Source organism: Dermacentor andersoni, chromosome 10, assembly GCF_023375885.2.
Source record: "Dermacentor andersoni chromosome 10, qqDerAnde1_hic_scaffold, whole genome shotgun sequence".
NCBI classification, from domain to species: domain Eukaryota; kingdom Metazoa; phylum Arthropoda; class Arachnida; order Ixodida; family Ixodidae; genus Dermacentor; species Dermacentor andersoni.
In genome coordinates, this window is record NC_092823.1 from 139,446,823 (window position 1) to 139,472,011 (window position 25,189).

A 25,189-nucleotide genomic window follows, 5' to 3' on the forward strand; every position below is an offset into this window, starting at 1 on the left:
GCTGGTTTAGCAAAGCACGCTGCGATAGTTGCAAACGCGGTCGTATTTTCGAAATAGATTCGAGTGAAGGCGCGAGCAAGTAGACGAGAGGCAATGTGAAAAGAAAGGTAGAAGGCACAGACTTGTTTGCGACAGTTTTCAAGCGAGAGAAAGAGACCTTTATGGCACTTAATAAAAGTAACACTTACGTGACCGCGCTGTCACCTGCGAAATGCACGACACAATGTATTAGCGAGAAAGGTACCTGTTCTCCTGCATTGCGCTGTTATCAGGAATTTTTTAGTCTTCGCAGAAACGTCTTGTGTACCCGTTTAGTTACGCCGTTTTGTGTACTTACGCCGTACGTAGCTTCTTTACACAGTATAGTGGCACTGATTTTAAACTTTGAATTATCTCTGCCTTGCTTGGTGTGACTGCAATCCCAATTCAACGCATTGCAGAGCTTGGAGACTTTCAACAATGGGAAACCATTCATGGAAGCCATGCACGACATCAAGTTTGGCGTGAACTGCCTGCGATACTGCGCCGGGTACAGCGACAAGGTTCATGGGAAAACAGTTCCAGCAGGTGATCGTACTCTTTTGTTTGTGGAAGTGAGCTGGCACCAACTAACGTTGATATGTTTGTGTGCTCCATTTTCGCCGGCCCAGCAGGTGACGATGAAGTCGGTCTCAGGTCCTGGCGCTGCGCCGAGTAGAGATCACATGTTTTCACTAAAATTCGTCTGCTAATTTTATTCCGAACGCCATCTGAATAAACCCCCGAAAACAAGCAATCTGTGTAACCACAGTTTGGTATCCGCTGCTGTTCAAGGGATCCCGCGTTCGCTCTTTTTATGTGGACAAAACAAACTGCTATATTGCCACGCGTATTTTAAGTGTTCATTTCATAATCATCATCATCACATCGGGCGCCCATTTTCGAATAGGTTGTGGGTAGAAGACGACGTGAAAGAGGTTGGTTGTTGTGGCCGCTTCAGTTGGCACCGAGCGCTCGAGTGGTGTGGCCTCGACCATCCGGCTCTCGGCAGTTTCGTTGACCTGCAGTGGTGTTTTGGCTGAGTATCGGCTGGTTTTAGGTGTCTCACTAACCTTATTTTTGCCCCTGATTTATTGGCGTTCCTTGCATCAGCCGTCTTGGGCTGATGTCAACCAGTTCTCGTGGCCAGGCGCGATCCGGCTTGTCAGCAGTCCTTCCACCTAATGAATTGCCTCTAGATTTTTTTCGAAGTGGCGTCAGCACCATTCCCGTTGCGCTTGTGCCTACCAATGGAGGTTCCATCAAGACCACGAATCCACAAGCTGTCCAGAAGGAACTTAATACCATGTTCAACCACTTACAAACCAGCACTGACGTGCGAGCGTTCGGACGAGGAGGTATAGTGTGTCGGTCACCCGACCAGACCTGTGTTGAAGACTTCCTGAAATGCACTTCATTCGCTTCCACCCCGGTGAGTACTTTTATTCCGCCTCACCATGCGTACACCAAGGTTCGTACGGGGCGTAGACTCCCGGTTAAGTCCAACTGAAACCCTGGACAAGCTCTCCGCAGCAGGTGCCATTGCTATTTACCGTTGCAATCCACTGACAAATAGTGAGAGGATCCCGAATTGCAGCCTTTGTGGGCGTGGCCTACAATAAAGGTGTGGCCTCTTCTGTTCCGTGTAGAACCACTCGCGTCACGTCCAATCCAATGTCAGAATTATTGGAGGTTCGGGCACAGCGCAGGAGGATGTAAGTAGACCTTGCGTAACGGCACCTGTGGAGATGGTCATCCTTAAAGTGAATGCTCTGCACAATGTCAAAAATGCTGCCTCTCTGGGAGAACACACACAGCAGACTATTCGAACTGCCCAGCTCGCGCTCAAGAAATGCAAATTCTTGAAATAATCGACCGCCATCGCTGCTCCCGAAGAGATGCAATTGCGGTTATTAAAGACAGGGCCTCTGGTGTTACAGCGCGCAACACTCCAAGCATGGATCTTATTCTCTCGAAAGCAATTGACTCTGCTGTGGAAAAAACTTTGGTTAGAGCTATGGATAAATTAATATCCAGCCTGTCTGATTGCTTAGCGCAAATCATTTCTAGTCAGGGGGATGCAAATATTGTAGACCACTAAAACACCGATGCAGTCCTCAGTATCTGACGCCAGACCTCAAATGCCTAGGAACGAGGTAGAGACGCCTTGTACATTTGTAGAACGCTCGACAGACGCTACTCCGCTACTCCAACCAGGCGAGGATGAGCCCTCTTATTCAGACACCGTTAGTGTCACAGATATGGAACTTGACAATCGAGCTCCCAAACGCATCGAATCCCCAATTTCTACAATTATGAAACCAAATAAAAAAATGGCCAGGCTTAGCTTGGTTAAGCCAAGAATGCGTTGCATATTGCGCGGTCTATTTAGCGGGAGGAGCGGGAGTCAGGTGGTGGCTGCGGCCGCGCGCGACCGCGCGAGTTGGGGCCCAGCTTTTCCTCCGGCTGTCGTGACGACACGTCACGTGGTTGCGCTAAAGGTCAATGGTGGCTGCCCGGCCGCGCCCAAGGGCTGAACTGAGTGATTGCAATATGCAACGCATAAAAAGAGCCAGCCATCTCCTATGATTAAAGAAAGTATTCTAAAGGAGGCAGTTGCCGCTGCTCTGCGATCAGCATCATTGGACAGTTGAAAGTACTGCAGTGGAACTGTCGCTCTATATTCTCAGCTTTAACAGATTCATCTTGCCTATCTTTCAACTTATTCCAGATGTCCCATTTCTTCAAGAAACTTGGAGTTTAGAGGTTTTCGGTCTTTCCAATTAGATCGAGACTCGCGAGGTGGAGGATTACTGATACTTGTTTCCATAAAATTTGTCACAAGGCAAAAATTTCGTTTCAAATCATGGGTTTCGACTGCGAAATTTTGGCAATAGATTTGTGTCTCCCAGGGTATAATCCATTATTATTTATAAATGCTTATTTCCCCACCGGTGTTCAAAGTACGCGTCAACTTGATAGGGCTGTGGCGGCCTGTAGAAAAGAAATTTTGTTTGCAGGGGATTAGAATTCGCATCATGTGTCGTGGGGGCTAAAAACAGATTTGTGTGGTAAGCGACTATGGGAGTGGACTATTGATAGTCACCTTTCCTGTCAGAGCACAGGACAACGTTTGCTAGAGGTCACTTTCGTTCAGTGTTAGATTTAACATTTTGTAGCGCTGGCATCCAACTTTCGTCGTGGGTAGCAGTTGACTTCGCAACCAACAGTGATCATCTTCCTGTGTCATTCGAAATCATTTGTCCAATAACAACTTTAGAATACCAGGCATGCACATTTGTGAACTATAAGAAATTTAAGACTTCCTTGCGTTCAGCCGTTTGGGAGCTTACCAATGCCAATAATAAGGAAATCGCTGCAACCATTTGCTCAATTCTAGAAGGTTCCCGGAAGCAAGATGAATTTGTCATCTTCTCGACTAAAGGCACCGCTTGACGTTGATGGAATGATGAGCGGACGCGGGACTATAAAAAAAGAAAAGCCGCTTGGAAAATGTTTCTGCACAATCAGTGCCCGACAAATTGGAAAAACTATCAGTTTCACGCTGGTGCGCTTAAGCGTACTGTTAATGGAGCCAAAGATGAATATGATATTAGGCATAACGATTATCTATCAAATTCAAAAAATAAGTGTGCTCTATTCGCATTTATTCGTGCTAGGAAGTTGCTACCAACGCCCTTAGCATTAGACTCGATCGTTTTGACCCCACAAGAATTGAGCGCCTCCCTCGAAAAGATTGCCAAAGGCTTAGAAAATCGATTTACGGCCCGGCTTCCGGCTATTCATTCTGCATTAGATCCATCGGATGGTTTTACTCCAATTTCTATATCTGAGCTAAATGAGTTGCATAATGCTTGCCGAATACAGCCCCTGGCCCTGACAGTGTCACAGGTGCAATGTTAAAGATATTGTTACGGGAATCGCCTAACCTTCTTTTAGACCTGGTAAATTATTCAATTAAATATGCTTGGATTCCGTTGCAAATGAAAGCTTGCCAAGAAGGAAGGTATGTATTGAAGAACATTAGGTCCATTGCGCTCACATCAAACGCAGTTAAATTAATTGAGAGGCTTCTTGAAATTCGTATAATGAAATCAATTAATGATAAGTCTATTCTTAGTCCCTGTCATACTTGGCCGGCTGCTCCATCTGGCATGCCGACTGCGACTTCGGAAGCCGAATACAACCCGCTCGACGCTTTAGTGGCGTTCGATGTCGCAAAAGCATACGATACCGTGGAGCACGCTGTATTGATAAATCGGTTAACATCCTGCGGTGTTTCTGGGTATATAGTAGCGTGGATTCGGTCATATTTAGGTGAAAGAGAATTATATTGCTACAAAAGCGGCGTTTCTTCTTCTAGGTACAAACAAACGAAAGGCGTACCGCAAGGCTCAGTCCTTTCCCCGGTGCTTTTTAATATTCTCATGAACACCCTACCCTGTCATCACGAAGTGACTACTTATGTTTATGCAGACGATATTGCGTTTTTCGCGTGAGCAAAATACATCCACAGACTATACCAATGACTGCAAACTTTGTGCTCTGGAGAGGTGGTTAGATGTTAATCACTTTATACTCAATGCCAGCAAATGTACTATTCTCGTTTTCCCGATACATGACACAGTGCACGCGTCATTGTCTTACCACCTTGAAGACGTACTACAGGTAGAGCCTGTTAAATACCTTGGAATGATTTATAACGTCTCTCTCAACTGTCGCATAGATCATGTGACTGGAAAGAGTACTCGAGCAACTGGCATATTGCATATGCTGAGCAGTCGAATAAGAGATACACTCCCAGTGATATACCCAATGTACATTCGCCCTGTATTAGAACTTGGTTGCGTGCTGTTCTCTGGAGCTCCAGCCTAGAAGTCCCGTCCTCTAATCCTCTTAGAAAGAGAAGCATTACGTCTGTGTTTAGGTCTTTCTAAATATGTTGCAAATACTGTTCTTTATCTAGAATCCCGTGTTCCTCCTCTATCGTGCAGGTTTAGGCTTTTGATAGTGCAGATGTTCTTGAGAATTTACGAATCACCGCTGCGACGTCCCCAAACAATACTTATTTCACAGCCCGCGTAGCTTTTCGGTGTCAACTGGCCGCGATTGCATACTCCGCAAATTATGTTCGTGCAAAAATTACTTGATTCTGTGGACGTGCGCATATGCGATGTACTTCCTATTCCCGACAGAGCTGTTACCACGGATATTCAATTCGATGACATTTTTCCTAATAATGCAAAATTACTTTCACATCGTACTCTAGACGGTATATTACAATATCATCTGAAGAACCGTCAAGCAAATATTGTAATTGGGACAGATGCTTCACAATGTGGAGAAAAGTCAGGTGTAAAAATTTTCCCCCTATTCTTGATTGGACATTTTCTCTTCGGCTGCCAGATTTCATAGCGATCTTAACCGCATTCTTGGCATTGGTGCTAGCATTACGCAGATTAGGACCATCAATTACGTCAGCCGTGATAATCACTGATTCGTTATCATTGTGCTCATCCGTTACTGCTTCTCGTGATTGCCGCGTAATGAGGTCGTTTCATTCATTGGTACCTTGGTAGTTGAGAACCGTGCGTTTCATTTGGGTGCCTGGCCATAAAGGAATAATTAGAAATGAAATTGCAGACTCTTTAGCCAAGGCATCGATAAGTGGCCTGATTCGCCCTTATTGTCCTTTGACTTCTCATGTTACTGATGCTAGATTTCGCAGGAGTGTCATTATGCAGGCAGTCAGGCTCCGGAATTACCAACTCTGAGAATTACCGACACCTTCTATACCCTTTGCACAAGAGATTTTTGCCAAACACGAAAAAAATTGATTGAAGTTTCCATCACGTAGCTACGCTGCCGTATACCTACGTCGAACTTCTATCTACACAGGTCTGGTCTGGTCCTCTCACCATTATGCTCATTCTGTGGCGAAGCGGAGACAATAGACGATTTATTGTTGTCTTGTAGGCATTTTTCTGTTATAAGAAAACGACTACCCGAAATCCCGCTTCGCGATATTGGCCTAATTTTATCAGTTCCTGTGATCCTATATTTCGGAGCCTCCATTATTGGGTTCATTCATATAAATGTTTGCTTGGAAATCCAAAATTACCTAATTGAAACCAATCAATTACCATGTTAGACTGATCGTCCTCCCTGCCCACTATAGCTTTCTTTTATTTATTATCTATTATTAGATTTTTTATTATTGTTGTTTGTTTTTATATACGTGGTTTCCTTCTGATTGTTTTTTTCCCACCCAAAAAAGTTTACTTTTTAGGCTCCAACGTTCAAATTGTTCACTCCCTTGTTTCTATACACCTAATTTAACCACTGGGTTCATGGCCAATCCCCAACTATGGGTATGTGCCACAGCCACTCAGAACAACAACAACAACAACAACAACAACAACAGAAGTAAACGTGTCGTTCGCTGCCGGTGGGCTTCTATCACTACTCTCCTCGCGACAAACTGGTGGAGGCGCGGCGTAGTGGATACTCGTCTTTTTTTTTGTAATGGGATTGAATTGGCGGTAGTGCACGCAGAACCGTAGGCTGCCGTCTTTCTTTTTCACCCACACACGCGGTGATACCCACGCACTAGTGGAAGGTTGTATAATGTCGCCTTCGAGCATCTACTTGACTTGGCTACTACTGGCATCATGCTACTTCTGGGAAACCCGGTAGGCATGTTGGTGCATGGGCCTCTCAGCCGGCTCAGTGATGATGCGGCGTTCTGTGAGCATGCAGAGCCTGTTTTATTCAGGAAGTGGATGCAAAACAAAGTTTGAACGAGTGCAGAAGGCTGCGGCGACCCTCCTTCTGTGCAGGCGCTAGGTGCGGGCTCACATCAATGGAGCTGATGGCTTTTAAGAAGAAGAAGAAGAAGAAGAATTTTATTTATTCACTCACGAAAATAAAATCACAGTAACAAGATATACAGAAGGAGGTCCCAAAGCTCAATGCTGTAGGGGGACCTCCTGTTCTAATTAGAAAGATCAAAACAAGTTAGGTTACAGCAAACGCAGCAGTTTTAAAGTTGTCTACAAATAATTACACATGACAGCAAAGGAACCAAAACATTATATGATAGTACACAGAATTGCGTTTTGAACAAATAAAAGTAACAAAACGTCATGGGTGCTGCTCACCGATAGTTCTGACAAAAACGCAGTCTTCTGATGCATAGAGGTGTTCGAAGTAGGCTATAGCACTGCGCTGAACCGATTGCTGGAACTCTCCACTGAAATTCGTCACCATGGTCGCCGTTTGCTTGCGGTGGAGTTCAACAACGCTTGTTGCGACGCAGTGTTGTCGACCTGGTAGGACAGAAACGTTCCCTTCGTCGTTTCCGGGACATTTTGATCGGACTCGCACTCGACAACGAACATGCTACTACGTCGTGGTACTGTAACGGTGCGACCAACGACACGCAATGTATGCATCCAATGGTAAAATGCGTTGGCTAGAGACTGTAACGAGTCGGTCCCGCAGATTGATGACAGCTTGATATTCCCGAACGAAATCCATCCCCAATATTATTTCCCGCGAAGAATGAGGCAGGACGACGAAAGAGCCAATAAAGGTAGATTGGATTTGAATGCTGGCCGTGCATCACCCTGTTCGTGTTTCAATGAGAACAGTGGCTGTGCGCTGCTGGGGACCTTCCCAAGGCGTCGTACCCTTCCGCAGTGCAGCTGCTAATGTTCCACTTAGAACACAGTAAGCAGCACTGGTGTGGACGAGAGCAGTTACTAGATGACCATCAACCGAACCGATAATGTCAGCAGAAACTTTGGTATCAGGTGAGATGTCGAAAATTGCTCGGTCGCTTGTCGATTACTCTCCGGTCACACGTTGTGTTGAAGGAAGAAATTTCACAGTTTCGCGTATAGCGGTCTCACCCCACAGGTGGCTGGTCCTAGTTTCCCCGAAATGGGCTAGAACCACTGCGGTCGAAGGAATCGAAGGAGGTAGTGTTGCAGCTAGGACCAATCACCGCGTCTAGGAGACGATGATCGAGACTGCCGTCGCTGTGGAACCGCAAGGTGATGACGTCCTGCCAGATACGCTTCGATTTCCTGACGGTGCTCGCCTTAGCGCGCGCAACGCGCGTCCGAGTGAACGCCGCTGAGACCCATTTGGCGGGATGTACAGTCGCGGTAAAATGCTTCCCCACAGCGGTAACACAGCGGATGCGGCCTTGCGCCACACATTTGTTTTCCTCATGTTCAGTTGTGGGTCATTCAATTTAGCCGTACGCGGCGTTGCTGCGCTTGAAAACCGCGGGGCTGCCTTTCCCGTTGGAGACGAGAAACTGACTGTAGTTGGCACTGGAGCCCGCACCGCTTCGGCATAAGTGATCAAGGGGTGCGCGATGGGTTGCGTTACCTGCGGGATCTGGTCACCAACCCCATCAGTAATCTCCGTCACATTCGGTTGGGGTCTCGCTGCTTGCAACTTTTGGAGTTCTTCCTTCAACAAATGCCGTACGAGGTCTGTGAGACTTTCATTTTTGTTTTCTGTCGCGAGGGAGCAGGCGGTGGCTGTGAGACGCTCCTATTGCGACTACCGCTGTCGGAGCATCTTTTCCAGGGTCGATGCCTCACGAGGGAACTCCGCTACAGCGGCAGGGGATTATGCACAAAGCCGGCAAAAAGTTGCTCTTTGACTCCAAGCATGCAGAGCCACACCTCCTTGTCCTCGGACATGGAGGGATGCGCTCGCCGAAAGAGCGTAGACATTTCCTCGATGAACATAGCAACGCCCTAGTTTGGCCTTCATGATGCGGAGGCTTGCTCGGCTTGTTCTTTCCTTTCAGCTCTTGTATGAGGTGACGTGAAGCTGTCGCCGAAGTTCGTGCCATGTCGTCAGAGAAGATTCGTGGTTCACATACCAATCCTCGAGTTCAATGTAGACCTACCGCATTCTCTTGGTGTCGTCCCAATCATTGAGGCTGGCGACTCATTTGAAGTCATCCAACCAATCTTCAACGTGCTCGAGTACGTCGCCGTGGAAAGATCGAGGCGTGCGTGGCGCATATGCAATCAGCGGAATAGTTTGGGTCTCTTGCGTCTGGCCTGCCGTAGCGGTAGACATTTTTCGCGATGGAGTTGCCAGCAGAGCGAACTCAGGTGGCAGTCCTTGCAGGTGACGGCTTCTTCGGGTGACTTGAGGTGAGAAGGCTAGTGGTGTCTGTAGCTTTGGATCCAGATTGCCTAGGGTGTCTCCTAGATATGCTCAGCACCTTCACTGCTCTCTGTGTTGGCTGGCCCGTATAAAATATCCCTCAGGACGCTTATATAGATGAAGTCATCGGTTTCAAGAGTTTGATGTAACAATTGTGCACAAGTCGGGGTGGAAGCAGCGACGCGCACTGTGTCTCGCGCTCCCATCGGCGCTGGCAGCAGCGATATCGAAGAGGACTGCGGTTTTCTTGCTGCTCTGGCAGTATCTGACATTAGTCCAGCAGCATCAAGAAGAATTAAACTGCTGCCACTCATCGACTCCCTTGAGGGACGCAACTCGCAACCTCTTCTATAATTCGTGCGTCACGTTCCATAGTTTTGCCTCTGGAAAGACGTACTTTACAGGTACAATTTTCAGTCAAGTGACACCAGCTACCTCCTTGTTGTCCCCTCAGGGCTACACGGAGATTCTTCGTGCCTGTCGCGACAAATCTTCTTCTCTCTCAAATGCAACAAATTTCATTAAAATTGATCCAGAGGTTATCTCAGAAAAGCGTTTCTGCGTTTTACATGTATTTGAATAGGCCGCGCTGGAATTGGGCCCGAGCTAAAGATTCCTCTTAAACAATTTGTCGAGGGATCAAATACACGAATAATAATTGCATTGCTATTGCCAAAGATGCTGCAAACGAATTCTTGAACGCTACGCACTGTCAAAACAAGTAAAATATGTCATTTTTCATAAAAGAATATACTCGTATGTGCCAAAAATTGTGCCCAAAATAACTTATATCAATGCCTCCATGTTTTTTGTCTATTTAATAAGTAACGAAAATATCACACAAACTTTAGAACTATATCAGTTCGAAACCAGCAAAGCAATGCATGCCGCTGATATTAAAAATGTAAGGGCCGTGAAATGAAGTTGAGGACAAAAATTTTAATGAAACTTTGTTATTCAGGAACCTTGTTTACATTTTTGTGCATATGCAATGGCTAGGAAAAAATCTAGATGACGCTGTCCTTCGTTCCAATGTATTGCGCAGGAGGAGCTGTCAGCGATCGTGTGTTGTGAGGAATTGCACCGAAATTATAATCGCAACAGAGAGCACATATAAAAAGCAGGAGTTCTGCAATATATACGAGGGCAAGTCAAATTAAAGTCAGCCAAATGCGAATATATGACAAACGGGCCACTTTATTTAAACGTAGTCTCCATGAGCACTTAGACATTTGCACCTCCGACTAACGAGTTGCGTAATTCCTGTCTCATAAAACTCCTTGGGTTGCTACTTCAAAAAGTCTGTAGCTGACTCCTTTACGTCATTGTCCGACATGAATCCGGTTCCCTTGAGCTGTTTTTTTTCAATTGCCCCATATTGTGGAAGTCTCCAGGCGACAGGTATGGGCTGTATGGCGGATGTTGCAGCGTTTCCCACTTGAACTTTCCCAGCTTTGTGTTAACCGCATCAACGACGCTGGGACGGGCATTGTCGGGGAGCAACATGACCCCATTCCTGAATTGGCCACGTCATTTGTTCTTGATTGCAACACGCCGCCGATCCGGCGTTTCACAATATCGGAAACGATTGATAGTCTCTCGAGGTTTAGCAAATTCGAGCAGTAATGGCCCCTGACAATCGAAAAAAGAAGTCAGCAGCACCATTCGGGCGAAAATGACGGCCTTTACTTTCTTTGGGCGTCGTGAACTCGAATGTTTCCGATTCTAAGCATTGCCATCGTGTTTAAGGCTCGTAATGGTGGCACCATAATTCTTGCCCGATGACAACAGCTGATAAAAAGTCACCACCCTCGTTGTGATACCGGATCATATGAGTCAAGGCAGCGCCGAACCTCTCCGTCTCCTGGCAGTGGTTCAAAATCTAGGGCAACCATTGCGCACACAAGAGGCGATGACTGGGATGTTCATGAATTATGCTGTGAACCGAACTGTGACTGATGTTCACACGCTCTGCCAGTTAATCGATGCTTATCCTCTGTTCTTGTCTAATCAGCTCCTCAACCTTTGCAATTGCGGTGGGGGTGATTGTACGGTGGCTTTGGCCCGGTCTTGGATCGTCTTTGCAACTTTCACGTCCATTTTTTCAACCGTTTGCTCCAACGCTTCACAGTGGCCAATGAAATTCAATGTTCAACCTACACTGCAGCCATACGTCGACTAAATTGTTTTCGGGAAACACCTTGAGCTGTCAAAAACGTCACGACACCACGCTGTTCAACTTTTGGAACGTCCATTATGTAACGCAATAATATTCAAACCAGTGTATGAGAGCATTAAAGAACATGTATCGTCACAACTGCGGGTCACTTTTGTAAATGAAAAATGCCTGTGTGCTACGCGCACGCATCGCAGATTATTAACCGAACCATTATTGCGCAAGGTGGGTTGGCTCACTTTCATTTGACTCACCCTCATACATTAGAAATGCGAAGATACAATGGAAGATACAAATGCAGAGACATCCACCGTGGTTGCTCAGTGGCTATGGTGTTGGGCTGCTGAGCACGAGGTCGCGGGATCAAATCCCGGCCACGGCGGCCGCATTTCGATGGAGGCGAAATGCGAGAACACCCGTGTACTTAGATTTAGGTGCACGTTAAAGAACTCCAGGTGGTCAATTTCCGGAGTCCTGCACTACGGCGTGCCTCATAATCAGAAAGTGGTTTTGGCACGTAAAACCCCATAATTTAATTTTTAAATGCAGAGATACAGCTTGATAAAGGGCAAAAACGTGTCACTGGAAACAAAGTTCACTGCACGTATGCACAAAACCTCGCAACAAGATATTTAAGTATACGTATAAGTCTCCAAAACATCTACGGAGCTAAGAAAAAGTTACTGTATATAATGCGTCAAACAAGGCAAATAATTATCTCGGGAAATCACAGATTCACAGATCACAGAATCCTAAGGCCCGCTCTCCCGGTGTATCGCGCGTAGCGGAAGGCGGCGCGCTTCCTCCCCCCTTTCTCCCTTGCGCCCAGAAGACTGAGCCACGTCGGCTCACCCATGCTCCCCCCACGCTTTCATTCGTACATGCAGCATGCGGCGCGCGGTCATGATGTTATCACCCTTGGACTTCACACGGAACATGAGGGCGGCGGAGACGGCTGGAATGCGCCTGGAGTCTCCATATAATTGTGATCGCAATAATATAATAATAGTAACCGGCAACTGAAGCGTTCCGTGGCGCTTTACTTTCCGCAAAAGAAGTAATGAAATCGGACTTTTACCATGTGGCAATTCGCTGCACCGCAACAATGTCTTGGTGGGGGCACCCACTATCTTGGGGCGGGAGCACCAAAATGAAAAAAAAAAGAAACGCGAAGGAAAGCATGTTGGCCACAATGGAATGCTTGCTTTGAACACCTAATGTGGCTACCGAAGGAATATCGAAGAAAACGTGAAACGCTTGGCCCACAGAGAACCATAGGCATACTGCTCGGTATCCTACACCAGCGACACAAGACTTTCCGGCGAGGTTGCGCTCAAGCGAACGCGTTGCAATACGTCGAGTCGCCACAGTGATGGCGGTGAGTAACCATTGTTTTTTTTTTTCTCGTCTGCTAGCGAGAAGGTGTGCAAAACTCTGCCAAGCGACTCCACTCGGCCAGAGAAAAACGAATGGGCAGCGAAGTGCGCCGCGCGGTGGTCGGGGCGACACGATAAAAGCGCATGCGCTCTGTTCTGGCTCTGGCAGCGCGCAGGTAGCGAGAATAAGAAAATTGAAGAGGTTCAATGTGTCCGCGCGAATCAAAGTCAAAGTAGACAAAATAAATAAGAACGCAGTTACCTTTGCTGGCTTCAGTGTCTTGACATGGATGCTTTGGCGCAGGCGGAAAAAATTGTTGATATTCTTTTCTGTGACATGATGGCACAAATGGACCACCACAACGCTTCGTCTCATTGGACCTCGCTGCGTGCTTTGTCAACTTGTCTGATAGTGTGTTGATTTGGTGAGTCTCACTGTATGGCTCGATGTACGACTTTAGAAAAGTTAATGCATCTTTGGCGTCAAATGTTTTAAGAACATTAAACCCACAAAGTTCCGGAATTGGAAATTTAAAGCATCACTTTGGAAATGTCAGTGCACCTTTCACATCAAGTGTTTATTAGAACTTTATACCCATAAAGTTATGGAATTGAAATCCATGCGCTCCATAGATTACGAGGCCTCCGTGAGATGAAGCGACGAGCCCGCTCACCATCAAAATGCTCTTGAAAGTTATGTGACTCCCGGTGCATGGGCGTTGCCACGAAATCCAGCCCGAGTTCGCAATGTTCGCGCTGAAATGTCTTTCCGAGTGCTGAAAGCTGCACTGAAGCATCGTTCAGAGCATTTCTGTTGAATTTATAGGGGCGTGAAGCTTTCTATTGCTGCGTTATTTTTGTTTGATCAGTTCTGTATTTTATCGAGTTTATGTAACACTGTGTATTCCCCCCTGCAATAATGCCTTCGGGCGCTGCAGGTACTTGAAATAAATAAATAAATAAATAAATAAATAAATAAATAAATAAATAAAAGACAGTCCAGACAAAATCCAGAATGATTTCCGGCGCCGGGGGTTGGTTTGGTCAGCAGTGCATGGCAGCACGAAAAAATTTCGGGGGGGGGGGGGCAGGAGCCCCATAAGCCCTTCCCCCCCCCCCCGGCTACGCCACTGATTATATATATATATATATATATATATATATATATATATATATATATATATATATATATATATATATATATATATGTGTGTGTGTGTGTGTGTGTGTGTAAATGACTGATCCGTGTGAAAACTCGCCCGCATGTAATAATTTTGAGCAGTTCTTGTTGGGAATTTAAAATAAAAACGGAGTACGCTTAAGCTTCGCTTAAAGACTGGAACGCGATAGCATTCCAAAATCTTGACTGCTTCTCACGCTTCCCGGTAACTGCAGCTTATGTAACCAGCGTAATATTTATCCGGAAACACCGGAGCTGTATGTTATGCTTGGTGTATGAGTGACAGCTGCTGCCAGTGACCATATTGCCGATGTCACAGTGCCAGATTTCTTTTACTTTTCGCGCAACAGAATTATGTTTTCTCGTATATTCAAATTACAATCTGACGCTATCATGTCTGTAGGTCGTAACTCGCATTTTATGATTATTCTACGTATTTTAGCTTGACAAATTCACTTAGTTCAGTAACTTCCTTGCTCCATATGGAGGGCTTGCGTGCTTGGGTATATGTGGTCCGAAATAAATTATGTCGCAGCGATGTCCGACGCTGGACGCTGGGCGCGCGACGCCGATGGCGGATTTTCTGCGACGCGGGGCTCGTAACCCTACCTGGTTGAAAACAGTAATTTATAAACACACATGCTGCTTGACAATAGCATTTACGATGTCATCCTCCCGCCTTCCCTGCCCCCCTCACTTGCCGCTCGATTTGATATATGTTGAGTTCACACTTCTTTCAGGGCAACGGGGTAAATTTTTTGTTCGCAAAACGCATTCACGAAGATCCGCATCGCTCGCATGCGTAATTTACTGCAAATGTCATAATTAATCCCTTGTCCTTGACGTTTACCTAAATATTGCCCGTAACGCGCCGTTTATTTTCGCCAAATATAAACAAAATGTTTTGTTTAGTTCACCGAGGACATCGCTGAAACCAAGTTGGAACGTGTTATGATGCTTTAAAATAGGGAAAGAAAGACGACGGCTGAGTAATTATTAGCAACACCTCGAACCGGACCAGGAAAGTAAAAAATTTTGTCGCGCACAGCAGTTATCGTGTCCCCCCTCTCCTTTCCGCAATATATAAACTTGTAAACTGTATGCAGCTATGCCGGGACACTGAGAAGCATAGCTGATAGTAGCGTTATCACACACTCTAGCACTTGAATAAGAATTTTTTACAGAAGATTTGTTTTATCCAACCGCATTTAACTTCGCGCAGAGAGTTACCACAGTTTACCACCAATTTTTGCTAAATTTAGCCTAGGCGGCTTTTATAGCAAGGGCAGCGGGGTCAATTCTTCCCGGCTGGTTAGACAGGCTCAAACACTCTGGAGCGCTTGCATGCGTAATTTATTGCGAAAGCACCAATCACCCATCTGGTTTGAACTTCACCTGCACACCACTCATTAACTTTTCCTTACAATTATCAAACATAACGAAGCTGCCTCCTTTAGCTCACTGAGGACACCAGGTGGAAGAAATATATCAAGCCTGAAAAAGTAATAACAATGTAGATGAGTGTTCAATAATTATTCGTAACGCCTTTTAATAAGCCAGAAACGTTAAATCTACTGGAAACATTGCACTTAAAATGCTGCCTATTCCTTCAAAGTATAAAATTTCTGAAATGTAGAGTTCTCTTGGGACATTGGCAAACCTGTATAGCAGCAGCGTGATACTTTCTAACACTTGCTTACAATTTGTTTTAACGCTCTATTTCACCTACATACATTTAGCACCGCACATAAACTTGGCGTATTGTTCCCCTTGTGTTCGCAAAATTTGACCTCAGTTGTAGCTGTAATTATGACAGTGCAGCCGTCTACGTCTTACACCGCTCGTAAAACAGACCATTCACGCTATGGACTACTTGCATACGTATTCTACTAAAACGCGCATTACACCCAACCATGTGGAACATTGCCTACACATTGGCCACACCATTCCCTTAATTTTCCGTAGAAAGAAACAAGATGCCCTGTTTAGCTCAATGAAGACACCGGAGAAACAAACTTTAAGTCTTATATTATGCACGAGAATACATCAAAAAACGCGGGTTTAGCAATTATCGGCCACACTTCCATTTAAAGCAGGAAAGTGAAAGTTTCGCAAAACATTGCGCTTAATATTTTGCAACTTTCACGGAATTTGACGTCCGCATCTCGTGCTGTTGTTTTAGGAGTCTGGGAAATATTGATTAGCGGCAGCATGACGTCCTATTACGCTTTAATGGGTAACTTTCTACAGAAGCTGTAATGAACCAGGACAAAATAAACATATATGACTGGTCACTCTGAATATTGTTTCGTACTTCAAATAAATATCAACACCGTCTCCCGCATACTTTACCGAGGGTACCGGGGGAAAATCACCAAATGCCATGTATAACGCATGAAAATTGAGAGAGAGCGACTATTCAGTAACTGTTTTCTAAGCAGAGAAGCAACTAATACAGTGCAAACTTTCTGTACACTCCACCAAAAAGCAGCCCTTATTTCTTCAAAATACGAAATATCTTGTTTTTGCTGCTGCCGGAAAACAAGTAATAGTGTAGCTCTTATTTAGAAACAGCCCGTAAATGCCTATTTTAGAAAGCTTATTTTAGAGCGCTTATTCAATTCACTCAAATAAACGCTCTCTACGATTACATTTCGCCAGCTATGACGCCAGTGTACCGCGTTGCGCATGAAATTATAATTCCTGATACTTTTTCTTGGGGCGGCGCTTTCCGCTAAAAGTGCAATTAAACTAGCGCCTCCGCAGTGTCAAAACGAATGCTGTGAGCGCACCGCGTTCTTATCAAACCGAGGCTAGTCATTCCATAAGCTGCTTTGGCATAATGAATCCCCAGCACAGGGTAGCCAGCCGGTATTTACACTGGCTAACCTCCCTGTCTTTCTTTCCCTTTTCTCTCTCTTGGCATAATGAAAGTCGCGTTTGTTTTTCAGATGGCAATGTTTTCGCCTATACAAGGCGCGAACCTGTTGGAGTCATCGGGCAAATTATTCCGGTAAGATTCAACAGCTTTATTCATTTTGTTTTAAACGCGTAAACTTCTTGCTGGTTTCACCAAACGCGCAGTCGTTCAGCAGATGCCTCAAATGTCGCTACTTCCTGGCTTCGCCCTGTTTCAGCGGGCAGTTCTAGCAGAATTGAGAAAACGACGACGTGTTCCTCTTGCGATATTGTAACACGTGCGTTGTTTTGCTTTTATCCGGTGGCCGTGTTTCACCAGATTATCATTGTTATTCAGTTATCGCTCGGCGCATTACTTATGCGCAAGATTTTACGTGGTACAAGCGGAAGTATAATTGGACGCAATTTTTCAGTTTCTTTTTGCATTCCGCTCACAATTTCATTAATTTGGTCTTACTTCACTTTTGACTTCGCAAAAGTTGCACTTTTATGCCTACTGCATAAATACGTCCATATCCTACCGTCCCATCGCTTACCTATTCACGCTCCCACGCGCACATCATGACGTCTGCATAATTACCTGAGCATCGAACGCATTTTCGGAAGGACTCAAACAATTAATTCACCTGCACTACCACGTGCCGTCGCAATTTTGGATAGTCTTCCCCAAACCATCATCTCGATGACCGTAACCACTTTTGTGAACAACTGGACAGGCATATTAGGATTGCGCAATAATTTCGCTTCTCTTGTATTGCGTACTCAATTAGGTCTGTATAGTAATTCGAGGGTTTCGTTTTAGTTGTTGTCTGCTGACATAACTTTCTATTGCTCTGTGCCCCCTCACTCAATGCTCCGCTGGAAGCCCTGTCATATATTGTAAATAAATAAATAAATAAATAAATAAATAAATAAAGCTATGGCTGACAGGGAAAACCGCATAGTTTCAATGACAAATGGTAGCCCTCGGGAATTAGTTGCACCACGCCTTATCCGGTTTCGCAATCGCCAAGCACACTTTATACTGTGTCTTCTTGCAAATAAATTGCATTGTAACTTTCTGTCTTTGGGGTTGGTCTAATCGTAGTTTTGGCATGCAAAACCCAGAATTTCATTAATTTAGTTATCACTTCAATATGTGAAAATTTAGGTTAGCATGAGTTGTCTAGTTCTACTCAGTGCAATTTTAGAAGACTTGAAACCAGTCATAATACGTTATTTTGTCCGCGCATGACTAAAAATATTTATTTGCCATCCCGGCCCTGCGAAAGTGGATGTCCGACGAAGCTTTAGAGTACCACCACTACAATGCAATGTTTTATCGCTTTAGACTTTTTACAGCACGCCGCCGCCCATAGCGGTGCTTCAAAAACATTGGAATTGCTAGGTTGGTCCTTTTATATGCGAAAGGTTAGGGACCTCACTACCCCCGTCTCAAGCTGCCGTCGCCGCGGCAGCTTTCGCAACAGCAACCTTTACCGGGAAACTATGCGGGGAGCGCTACGTGCTTCGCATGGTTATCAGGAACGCCTCATCAATTATGTGGTTCAGGTGTTTGTTTTGTGCGTGTTCTTTGTTAAAAGGTACGCTGGTACGTTTTAACAACGTACCAGCGTACGTTGTTAGGGTTACGGACTGGATTCCAAGGGACGGGAAGCGTAGCAGTGGGCGGCAGAAGGTTAGGTGGGTGGATGAGATTTGGAAGTTTGCAGGGAGGACATGGCCCCAATTATCACATGACCGGGGTAGTTGGAGAAGTATGGGAGAGACCTTTGCCCTGCAGCGGGCGTAACCAGGCTGACGCTGATGATGATGATGATGATGACGACGCTGGTCGGTATTTTGCATGCGTGGTACGAAAAAATTGTGCGCAACTGTTCACTTCACTTTGCCAAGTGCTTGAAGCCTCTGCCTTACGCGGGCACCAGCCGCTGCTCCTGGCCTGCACTGCCGGTGGGATCGGCCTACATTTTCCAGCGTAAGCTGTTATGGGTTCATTCCAGTAGCCGCTTTGGTTGGCGATAGTGTTCGCTGCCGCCGGTATCCGTAGTAGCTATCGCCGGAAATGAGAAAAAAAAGCCGCTTTGGTTGGCGATAGTGTTCGCTGCCGCCGGTATCCGTAGTAGCTATCGCCGGAAATGAGACAAAAAAGCCGCTTTGGTTGGCGATAGTGTTCGCTGCCGCCGGTATCCGTAGTAGCTATCGCCGGAAATGAGACAAAAAAGCCGCTTTGGTTGGCGATAGTGTTCGCTGCCGCCGGTATCCGTAGTAGCTATCGCCGGAAATGAGACAAAAAAGCCGCTTTGGTTGGCGATAGTGTTCGCTGCCGCCGGTATCCGTAGTAGCTATCGCCGGAAATGAGACAAAAAAGCCGCTTTGGTTGGCGATAGTGTTCGCTGCCGCCGGTATCCGTAGTAGCTATCGCCGGAAATGAGACAAAAAAGCCGCTTTGGTTGGCGATAGTGTTCGCTGCCGCCGGTATCCGTAGTAGCTATCGCCGGAAATGAGACAAAAAAGCCGCTTTGGTTGGCGATAGTTTTCGCTGCCGCCGGTATCCGTAGTAGCTATCGCCGGAAATGAGACAAAAAAGCCGCTTTGGTTGGCGATAGTGTTCGCTGCCGCCGGTATCCGTAGTAGCTATCGCCGGAAATGAGACAAAAAAGCCGCTTTGGTTGGCGATAGTGTTCGCTGCCGCCGGTATCCGTAGTAGCTATCGCCGGAAATGAGACAAAAAAGCCGCTTTGGTTGGCGATAGTGTTCGCTGCCGCCGGTATCCGTAGTAGCTATCGCCGGAAATGAGACAAAAAAGCCGCTTTGGTTGGCGATAGTTTTCGCTGCCGCCGGTATCCGTAGTAGCTGTCGCCGGAAATGAGACAAAAAAGCCGCTTTGCTTGGCGATAGTGTTCGCTGCCGCCGGTATCCGTAGTAGCTATCGCCGGAAATGAGACAAAAAAGCCGCTTTGGTTGGCGATAGTGTTCGCTGCCGCCGGTATCCGTAGTAGCTATCGCCGGAAATGAGACAAAAAAGCCGCTTTGGTTGGCGATAGTGTTCGCTGCCGCCGGTATCCGTAGTAGCTATCGCCAGAAATGAGACAAAAAAGCCGCTTTGGTTGGCGATAGTTTTCGCTGCCGCCGGTATCCGTAGTAGCTATCGCCGGAAATGAGACAAAAAAGCCGCTTTGGTTGGCGATAGTGTTCGCTGCCGCCGGTATCCGTAGTAGCTATCGCCGGAAATGAGAAAAAAAAACCTAGTTCCCCCCTAGATCGAACCCCGGCTCGCTGCGTGGGTGTCAGCATACTCTACCACTGAGCCACGCTAACCAGCGCTTGCTAGTATGCAGTGGTAAAACGCCTCATAAACGCATACAGTACCTTCAGCCACTACTCGTCTCTTCTGCCTCATTTTGAACAAGGAACCCCTGCGGGTTCCGAAACGTCTTTCTTTTCGTATGACTTGGTCAGTGACTGCAAAGCTTTTTTTCACTTCAGTGCCTGACCAGACAAATTTTCGTCGAAACCTTGACTACGTGTACTTGACTACCTATATTACGTTTGTTCTTGTCGCTGTTTATCACCCTCCCAATACTGATGACTTGTACTTGAACCAATTGTACCAATTGTATGATCACGCGCTGCAATTTCAGGCAAAAAGTCTAATAATAACTGGTTATATTAATTTGCCCTTTGTTAATTGGCAAGAGCTTAATTATGGTTGCTGCACACCCGGAGGCACCATATTGGACATTATGTTTTCCCTTAATCTCGAACAAGTCGTCAAAGTAAACACAAGAGTAAATGCAGTCCTAGATCTTTTGTTTATCAGTGACATTTTCGGTGGAGGTACTCTGGTAGTTGAGGAGGGTATTTCAGATCACAAATTAATTTTCTACTCATGGATCAAAGATACTGATAGGCAAAAAATGATTCTGTGATAAGAGTTATCAAGGACTTTGCTTGGGCGGATGATGTGGCCATAATAGACTATTTGTATACTCATCTATGCGGTCCTATAAGTAATATAGAGGCAGCAAGGCAGCAATTTCGTAGTGTTAGTCACCACTGTATCGAAAACTTTGTGCCACCAGAAACGTTCCGTCAGCGTAGATTAAACCAATGGATCACCAGAGAAATAATTCAGAGTAAAAGAAAAATAAAACGATGGAGGAAGGAACGTAAAACAGAATCCGAACAGTTCAGACTTCTTAAAGACAATTTGTTAACTAAATTTAGGCAATCTAGAAATATCTTTTTAAACAACAGCCTCGCGGAGTTCATTAAAAACGATCCTTCTAAGTTCTAGCGCTACTTAGGTAACACAAAAGTCGAAGTGTCCAAATTGAATTTCGATGGTGTCATTCAGACAGATCCTTCTAGCATAGCGGATACCTTTAACGAGTACTTTCAAAGTCTATTGTCTGAGTATGAAGAATATGAGCCACGAAGCACCGCATCGGACCTCTCGCAGGACATTCGGGTAACGCATGAAGGCGTCTTGCCGTTGATCTTAAATGTTGATAGGCGTAAAGCTACTGGGCCGGGCGGTCTCCCGAACCTATTTTTGAGGAGATATGCCAAATAAATTTCTTGGAAGCTCAGAGCTCTTTAACTTTTCACTAAAGATGGGCGAAATACCTGATGATTGGCGTCTGGCGCTTGTAGTTCCCATACACAAAAATGGCAGCCGTCTTCTGCCGCCTAACTGCGCCCCCCCCCCCGTTTCATCACCAGTGAATGCTGTAATTTGTTAGAGCACGTGATTGCTAAACGCATACAAGACTTCTTCTGCGAACATAAGGTGTTGTCAGTTTATCAGCAGGGGTTTAGAAAAGGTATGTCTACAGTTGCACAGCTGGTATTGACTTTGCATAATTTGTTTAGTGTTCTTGACATGACTGGCCAAGTAGATGTACTGTTTATGGACTTTTGCAAGACATTTGACAAGTTACCGCATGTTAAATTATTATATAAGTTGGAGAGCATTAGACTTCCACTGTGTTTTTAGGTGGATTTCCGCGTACCTTAATCATAGGCAACACTTTGTACAAGTGCAGAATTTTTCTTCCAGTGTGCTGCTCCCAGTTACCTCGGGGGTTCCGCATGGGAGTGTGTTAGGGCCATCGTTGTTTTTAATTTATATATATATGATTTAACGGAGGTAATACCAGAGGATGTCTCAATCAGATTATTTGCTGATGATTGTGTGGTTTTTAAAACAATCTTTAATGCAAATGACCACGCCTCTTTACAAGCAACTGTTCTGGAAATTCACGACTGGTGCGAGGACTGGGGCATGGAATTGAATAGGGGAAAAACTGTTCTTCTACGTGTAACAAGGAAAAAATTTCCGAGTACCTTCACTTGCCCCATTAACGGCAGCACTATAATGGAGGTTGATAAATATAAGTACCTAGGGGTAACTCTTACCTGTAATCTTTCATAAGATGTGCGCATTTGAGATATCTGTGCGTCAGCTTTTCAAAAGCTATGTTTTGTTAAGAGTAAACTTAGAAATGTTCCTGTAAGTGTTCGGCTTCTAGCATATAACGCATGTGTTTGGTCGAAGCTAGAGTACGCGTTTGCGCTGTGGGACCAATATGTTAAGAAAGATATAATAAAGCTTGAGGGTGTTCAAAGAAAGGCTGTACGGTTTATATTCAGAAAATATATATAGAAGGAAGGATTCTCCATCGTCACCGATGAAACATAATAAGATTACAACATTGAAAATACGTAGAAAAAAAAGCCGACGCTTGTTAATTTACAATTTTATGTCCGGAAAAGTAGCCCTATCTGAACCAAGTTATACCCAAAGTGCTGCTACTAGGAAAACAAGGCACACAGTGGAACATTCACTGAGGCCTATTTTTCCGAAAACTAATTTCTACAAATACAGTTGTTTCCCTTGAGCAGTGAAAGAGTGGAATGAGTTGCCGCCAACTGTTATCAAGGCTGAAAAATTTTCGGCAGGACTGGAACGTTTCTTTTGTGAGCTATAGATACTTGCAATTGTATGAATGTACATATTTTCTGCTGGTTTAGTTCTGTTCTGTATCTTCTGGTTCTTTTTTTTTTGTTTTGTTGAAGATTGCTTCTCCATTGTGTTAGCGTTGTTACTCTTTGCCCTTTTGCTGTTTTCGCGTTTATTGCTGTTATTTGTTGTTTGTCATTCTGAACATGCCCCTCCTGCTAGGGCCAAGGAATTGGCCTGCAGTGTGGTTGAATAAATAAATAAAAATAAAAACTACAGGAGTGCTTACAGAAAAGACGTAGTTACTAAAATACGGAGCTACACCACTACTCGTCTTGTCCACCTCACTGTGAACAAGAACCCGTACGGGTTCCGAAACGTCCTTCTTTTCGTTGGACTTGGTCAGTGACTGCAAACCTTTTTCACTTCACTGCCTGACGAGACGAATTTTCGTCGAAACATTGACTACCTTCAGTTTGCCCTCAACCACTGGCGCATCTGTATTAGTAGTAGCGTTTCCTTGGCTTCCCACGTCATCTTTTTCCTCTCACCTCTCCTCGCCCCCACCGATATGGGAACTGCGAGCTAAGAGTGGAAAAGATGTTATTCACTCGCTTCGTGACTGTCGGTTCTGCCCATTCTGTGCCTCATCTCCCTTCCCCTTCTATACTTTTGTATATGGACTAGCACGTTAGTAGAAAGGTAAGCGCTTTATTTTGTGCAGTGCTTTTGCGGGGCTCATGGATAATTACAGCTGTCAAAAGACTAATGTGGCGACGTCTAGGGAGCTCCAGAAGGCATTGTGTACACGCGACTCAATGCAAACGTCCAAATGAGCTGCTCGCGTCGCCTTTCTTCTCTGCCACGCTCCATCCATGTATATACACGCTATGGACCACACCCCGACGCGGCGTGTAAGATGGCCACAGCAGCAGCAGCAGCAGCAGTGGAAAAGTCGAAGGAAGAGGCAAAGAAAGCTTCGCTTTAATACATCGGCGTATACATAAACGAACGAAAGACGTGCTCAAGCACCCACCAAGATAACCTGAAAATAAAAGGGAGTGAGTGAGTGAGTGAAAACTTTTGAGTCTTTCAAGAGTTTCGCGGTTACGAGGTCTCCGTCGTCTTCATCTTCTTGGCGCTGGCGACTTGAGACTCCTCTTCAGCAAGGGTGGGCCCCTATTCCAAGGCTCCACTGAGTCGTGCTGCATCGCTCGCGTGCTGCACTAGGGCCCTTTGGGCCGTGAGCTTGCTGCTGGTGAGCCGACTCTCCCATTGCTCCGCACTCGGGTGTTCGTGTTTGTGGAATGCTTTGTTGCGTTCGCACTCCCAGGTGATGTGGTAGAGTGTAGGTTTGGCACCGCACCAAGGGCAGGTGGCCCTGTATTGTGTCGGAAACATCTTATTGAGCACGTGTAAGTTGGGAAAGGAGTTTGTTTGTAGTCTGCGCCAGCTGGTCGCTTCCTCCTTTGTGAGGTCTCTGTGGGGTGGCGGATATCTAATTCTAGTTCCTCTATGTAAGTTCAGGGTCTCTGCGTATCCCCCCTCGCAAGCCTGTAGGTGGGTCTCCGGGGCATCCGACCGCCCAGCTCGGAACGCTTCGCCTCGAGCTAGGCTGTCTGCCCTTTCGTTCCCCCCTATGCCTACGTGACCCGGGATCCAGATTAGTTTGTGCCTGGGCTTTTCCTTCTCGGCGGAGGTGGCTCCGCTGAGTATTCTGAGGGCAGTTTTGCTGATTCTGCCTCTCGTATAGTTCCTGCACACCTCTTTTGAGTCCGCCAGTATGTTGAGAGATCGGCCTGTTCTATAACCTTCCGCTGCCGCCAGCGCTACGGCAATCTCCTCGGCCTCCGCTGTGCCAGCGACCTTTGCCGTGGCATACGTGATTGGGTTTCCTTCCTTGTTAACCACTACCGCCGCGGCCACGCGTTCTCTTCCGTGTAGATATACGGCGGCGTCCGTGTATACTGTATTGTCTAGCTGGGCTAGCGTTCTCTCAACGTATCCAGCCCTAGCTTTTCGCCTGTTTTCGTGTAGGTTGGGATCCATATTTCTCGGCAGTGGTCCCACATTAATGGTTTTCCTGAGGTGGTCCGGTACGTCCGCGTATCTGTCTGTCAGTCCACTCGTATCCCGACCCAACCTCCTCAGGAGCGCTCGTCCCGTAGGGGTGCCTCTCAGTCTCGCGGTTTGCGTACCCAGCAGAGCCTCGGCGAGCTCGCTGAAGGTGTTGCTGATGCCCAGCTGGAGCAACTTCTCGTTCGACGTGTTTCTCGGTAGACGCAGAGCCGTCTTGTACGCCTTCCTGAGGATGGTGTCTGCTTGCTCTCTTT

The 25,189-nt window shown here is 45.9% G+C and overlaps 1 protein-coding gene across 1 annotated transcript in view; it reads left to right on the plus strand.

The window, feature by feature from the left end:
• The window catches only part of LOC126545206 (aldehyde dehydrogenase 1A1-like), a 187,636-nt gene that overhangs the window by 59,412 nt on the left and 103,035 nt on the right, over window positions 1-25,189 (plus strand). The window contains exons 5-6 of the mRNA XM_050192967.3: window positions 441-567; window positions 16,921-16,982. Of these exons, the coding sequence (XP_050048924.2) occupies window positions 441-567; window positions 16,921-16,982 (189 nt within the window). The remainder of the gene's footprint in view (window positions 1-440; window positions 568-16,920; window positions 16,983-25,189) is intronic.